This window comes from Salvelinus fontinalis, chromosome 6, assembly GCF_029448725.1.
Source record: "Salvelinus fontinalis isolate EN_2023a chromosome 6, ASM2944872v1, whole genome shotgun sequence".
Classification (NCBI taxonomy): Eukaryota; Metazoa; Chordata; class Actinopteri; order Salmoniformes; family Salmonidae; genus Salvelinus; species Salvelinus fontinalis.
Window position 1 is genome coordinate 75,268,647 of NC_074670.1, and position 6,095 is coordinate 75,274,741.

Below are 6,095 nucleotides of genomic sequence, written 5' to 3' on the forward strand. Positions count from 1 at the left end.
ACAGACTGGTGGTGCCCTACTCTATAGTCCCTATAGAAACAGACTGGTGGTGCTCTACTCTATAGTCCCTATAGAAACAGACTGGTTGTGCTCTACTCTATAGTCCCTATAGAAACAGACTGGTGGTGCCCTACTCTATAGTCCCTATAGAAACAGACTGGTTGTGCTCTACTCTATAGTTCCTATAGAAACAGACTGATGGTGCTCTACTCTATAGTCCCTATAGAAACAGACTGGTGGTGCTCTACTCTATAGTCCCAATAGAAACAGACTGGTGGTGCTCTATATAGTCCCTATATAAACAGACTGGTGGTGCTCTACTCTATAGTCCCTATAGAAACAGACTGGTGGTGCTCTACTCTATAGTCCCTATAGAAACAGACTGGTGGTGCCCTACTCTATAGTCCCTATAGAAACAGACTGGTTGTGCTCTACTCTATAGTCCCTATAGAAACAGACTGGTGGTGCCCTACTCTATAGCGCCTATAGAAACAGACTGGTGGTGCCCTACTCTATAGTCCCTATAGAAACAGACTGGTGGTGCTCTACTCTATAGTCCCTATAGAAACAGACTGGTTGTGCTCTACTCTATAGTCCCTATAGAAACAGACTGGTGGTGCCCTACTCTATAGCGCCTATAGAAACAGACTGGTGGTGCCCTACTCTATAGTCCTTATAGAAACAGACTGGTGGTGCTCTACTCTATAGTCCCTATAGAAACAGACTGGTTGTGCTCTACTCTATAGTCCCTATAGAAACAGACTGGTGGTGCCCTACTCTATAGTCCCTATAGAAACAGACTGGTGGTGCTCTACTCTTCATCCCCTATAGAAACAGACTGGTGGTGCTCTACTCTATAGTCCCTATAGAAACAGACTGGTGGTGCCCTACTCTATAGTCCCTATAGAAACAGACTGGTTGTGCTCTACTCTATAGTCCCTATAGAAACAGACTGGTGGTGCCCTACTCTATAGCGCCTATAGAAACAGACTGGTGGTGCCCTACTCTATAGTCCCTATAGAAACAGACTGGTGGTGCTCTACTCTATAGTCCCTATAGAAACAGACTGGCTGTGCTCTACTCTATAGTCCCTATAGAAACAGACTGGTGGTGCCCTACTCTATAGTCCCTATAGAAACAGACTGGATGTGATCTATTCTTCAGCCCTTATAGAAAGAAATTAAGCCAAAAAAAAAATGATGAATGGGTAATATATTTAGGTCACCATATATTATCAGAGAAAGGGTGTGTGTGTGTGTGGGGATCAGGATGCTCATGAAGGATCAGTCCAGGTAAGCTGGCTTTTCCCACAGTTTCCCGTAGAGCCGAGACGTCAGACTTATTGAGAGATACTGGAGAAATAACCTCTGAACACAACAGATGATCACCAAAGTTCACACACTGTCCGTCTTTCACCGACGATGTCGTTGCTCATCAGAGATAAATACCAGACCTTGAGGTGTGCACTGTGAACGGTTAAGAGCAGTATAGATCAAAATGCTAATTCATGTATGAATGTATGGTAAACTCACATTTGGATCAATACATTTATCCATGACCCTGAAAGGATGGAAAACCATACATACCTGAGCAGGTCCAGATAAAAGGCAGAAGGAAACATGTCAGAGAAGCAACGATACTGCTCTTCTAAGGCAGCCGCCACAGCCGTGAGCAGGCCTCAACATCACTCAGCATACTGACTATACAGCACAGATTATTAGCAGAAATGCATGGTTGAAAACAGAGCTGCAAAATTCCTGTGAATTTCCCATAATTCCTAGGTTTCCCAGAAACCCCTATGAGAGGATTCCCTGAATAAGGGGGAGAATAAGCAAGGAATGGAACCCTGCCAGAAGGAATCCTCAAACAGTGATTTCTGGGAAACCTAGACATTTTTATTTATGGGACTTTTTTAGTTAGTGAAATTTTGCAACCGTATATCAAAATATAGGACACGTATTTGTGTAAATTATGGAGATAAAACAGAAATGCGGAGAGAGAAAGGTCAGGTGTTTTGGTAGGACATTACTTGGTCTAGATATTATAGAGAAGTTAGCCATGATGCTATTTTCAACATGTCATATTAGTATAACATTGCAGTTCCTGAGAATTCATGTCAAATGACCTTATAAAGTCATGACACCTTCTGTAAACCACAGTATCTGCCACAGATCATCTGCAATCAAACCATTTAGCTGACTACTGAGTCATTAGTCATTCAATTGATCTAAACTGTACCAAATGGCCATGCCCTCTTTAAAATAGCATGATGCAAGCTTCATGGAACACAGTCTAAGTATGTTTGATACCAAGTTGACAAGGCTAAGTGAAACACACTCTTATTGCATCACTGATTCCCATGATGGATACAGCCATGTCTTGTGAAGAGAGTAGAATAGCAAGCAGAAAGGAAACCTGATTATCACAGTGGTTATTGGACTCAATTCTGCCTCTTGGTTGTTCATGTTGCAATCAAGTGGTAAATTGGTTACAAACATTTGACACCACCTACAATTGTATAGATTTTTTGCTAAAATCATTATGAAAAAGCAACCAATTATAGGGGCAGTTCCACCGTGTATAAAATCTCAATTGAATTGAATGTAGTGGTACCACATGACCCACAGCCCAAAGAGATCAGACCTTGTCTTTCAGATTAGAATTCTCACGTTTGCCCGTAATGCTTAGTCCCCTCAAGACTCCGCTGTTCGCCTCGCCTCCCTGAGCTGAGATGCCTCAGCTGAGCAGCCATTTTGGGGGGTTTCAGCCAACGGGCTCTAGAGCCTAGCATGGCTTCTCTAGGCCAGTCGCATGGGATGTCCAGAGAAGCAGCTGTATGACATGAGCAGCTGTGAAGCCATGTTGTGTCTGACAGACAAGAATAATGTTATGAAATACAGACGTGGCCTTCACAAGAGGAAGGCGGCAGTCTCTGGCATCTAGATGCCATGTTTTCATAAATAGTTTGTGATAAACTATTTATGAAAGGTATCTTAAAAAATACATACTTATCATATAATATATAACTTACAACAGGTGTATTTTAGTCAGAGATCCATCCAATCTGACAGAGATACTGTTAAAGCTAAATAGACCTCACACTGGCTCTACTTTCTCTAGACGGCATATAATACTTGACAGATATCATCTGCTGCCCTGCAGATGTTGAAGACGGAGTTAAATCCATCTCCTCCTTTTCCAACTGCAGGACAGCGCTATCCTTCTCGCATCCCTCCCATCACCGAGAAGCAGTGAAAATAACTAGACTTCCTCCTTGTCAAACACACAACCAAACACTGGTCCACAGATCTGTATCCTTCCTCACACAACTGTCTGTCAAACAACTCAGCTTAGCCTTACCAGTACATCTCCTTTACTACGCTTCATGCTACCTCTTAGCCTTACCAGTACATCTCCTTTACTACGCTTCATGCTACCTCTTAGCCTTACCAGTACATCTCCTTTACTACGCTTCATGCTACCTCTTAGCCTTACCAGTACATCTCCTTTACTACCCTTCATGCTACCTCTTAGCCTTACCAGTACATCTCCTTTACTACGCTTCATGCTACCTCTTAGCCTTACCAGTACATCTCCTTTACTACGCTTCATGCTACCTCATCTTCCTCTCTGTGTATTAGCCAAGTAAGGGTTCTCAGTTTGATCTTTTGTTCCATAGACTGGTCAGAGTCTGGTAAATGACAGAAAGGCTACCTTTGAGTCTGGTTGGGACTCAACATTTGTTTTGGGTTGGGTTGTACTGTAGCTAACAAAGTGCGTTTAGAAAATCAAAGCGCTATAATATAAATCTAATCAATAATCAATGATTCCTATTGACTATTATTAACAGCCTTGCCGATTACTCTGCACCGTGGTACCCGATCTGGTGACATCGAGGCTGACCTTGGAGTCCCCTCCCCCGCTGCCGCACTCTCCCTTGTCGTACCACCATTTGTTTTTCAATTTGTCCAACAGGCCTTGCTCATTCAGTTTTAACACTGCCAGGTTAACAGCATTTCTTGAAACGATAAAACATAACTTGTAAGAAAATGCACAGGTCCGTGAGAAATCTAATGCATAGTTAATAGTAGTATAGTAGTACTATAGTGTAGTAGCAGTATCGTATAGTTGTAGTAATAGTTATAACAATAACGATGATAGTTGATAACGGTAGTTAGACTACCACTAATAGTGATTATTGTTAATGGTAATGTTATTATTAACTCTTATATCTATTATGAAAATGACAAATAGTTTGACGAATATGAGCTAGATAGATCAGTATAGCTTCTATGAAGAGCAAACATAGTGGTACATATTGGACAGGAGGCATGAGGGGTAGTTTAGAAAGTGAAGTGTGCGGGACGGGGACACTAGTCGTCATCGCTGAGAGGATAAACAACAGCAGCAAACACCGTGCAATTAACATTCATCACAAATTGACAGTGCAGCTTTTTAAAGGCTACATGGGAAAAACGGCTGAGCTGGTAAAAATTCAAAAGTGACAACACAACCGTTGAGAAGGACATCACACAGGACAGAAGGAAAGGTAGAAAGAGAGAAAAAACAGAGTAAGAGATACGTGAAATGATTTAAACTCTAACACCCTGGAATGGATTCCGCTTTGGTTTACGAACAACAACATTAAAACACATATACAAATATTAACATCCATAAATCACAATTATACATCGACCTCGGTATCCAAGAACAATAAAAAATATATGATACCGTTACCTCTTTGGGTCCTTTCCAAAACAATAAGGTAGAAGATAAGAAGAAGAAGGGCCAAACACAAGACATCAGGGTAGGTGGAATACTATAACAACAAGGAGAATATCGTTATATTATCCCACCCACCTTAATGCTGAGCCTTTGGGTGTGGCCACACCGTATCCTTTTGAGTCGAGGTTTCCGCCCACTTTCATGGTGTCACAGGGTTTCCTCTGCTCTATGTACTCGTTCATGGTGGACTCCAGGAGGAAAGCAAACTTGCCCTTGGACTTTCGTACCCGGGCCACCCCGTCTGGCGTGGTCTTGACGAACACTGACGGTTCGGCCGATTTCATGTATGACCACATTTTCTCATAGACTGCTATTTTGGATCGCTGTTTAGACGGAGAGAGAGAGGGAGGAAGAGGAGAAGGGAAATACTAGTTTAGACATCAAAGTCCATTGTACGGATTTTGTTCTTTTTCGGTACCTCAAAGATTGGATGCAGGATACCTCAAGCCATCTTCAAGTATTTATAGATATCTTGGAAGATTTAGCGGTATGTCTGCTGGTAAGTTCATGAGATCTTTTAGGCCTGTGCATACTCATGAGGAACAAAAGATGCAGAGTTATTATTAGACAGTAACATTACACATACTTGGTGGCATACGGCCTACAGAAGTCTAGCAAGTCAAGCGTTGATAACATAATTATGACCCAAATACGAATATATACACCATTAAGTGAACAGAAAAAGAAAGAGAGACAGAGAGAGAGAGAGAGAGAGATATACAGTGAGAGAGAGAAAAAGAGACAGTGAGAAAGAGACAGTGAGAGAGAGAGAGAGAGAGAGAGAGAGAGAGAGAGAGAGAGAGAGAGAGAGAGAGAGAGAGAGATACAGTGAGAGGGAGAGGGAGAGAGACAGATACAGAGAGGGAGGGAGAGGGAGAAAGAGACAGTGAGAGAGAGAGAGAGAGAGAGAGAGAGAGAGAGCGAGAGAACACATCAGAAGGGGACATAGATGAGAGTTTCCCGGTTTCCCAGTACGGTGCCTGGGGTTAGGCTTAGTATGCCTGCTACACAATCTGTAGGAGTGAAGAGAAGACTTCTAGCTATCTATAATAAGCAACAATTTAATTATTCAATGCCGCTGGGTTCATTTTGGCAACACAGTTTCAAACTCCAGACTTCTGAATCCTGGTCTGGGCCAATGAGGAGAGAGGACTGCTCCCAAGTGGTAGTGTGTACTGTAGAGTGGATTCTCTCACAAGTACAATACAGGTTCAATATATAAGAGTTCGTGCTATCCGGGATGCATGGGATGTCCCTACCCCCTAATCCCTAAGCCTAAACTTAACCCCTGCCTTTACCTTACCCATAAA

General features: G+C 42.4%; 1 protein-coding gene across 3 annotated transcripts in view; it reads right to left on the reverse strand.

Moving 5' to 3' along the window:
• The window catches only part of LOC129858422 (glutamate receptor 3-like), a 197,850-nt gene that overhangs the window by 22,589 nt on the left and 169,166 nt on the right, over window positions 1-6,095 (reverse strand). For 2 of the 3 annotated variants that reach the window (XM_055927629.1, XM_055927630.1), the window contains exon 11: window positions 4,861-5,108. In XM_055927629.1, coding sequence (XP_055783604.1) covers window positions 4,861-5,108 — 248 coding nt within the window. Of the gene's footprint in view, window positions 1-3,903; window positions 4,019-4,860; window positions 5,109-6,095 lie in introns of all 3 variants that reach the window. The other variant, XM_055927628.1, reaches the window with a different exon arrangement.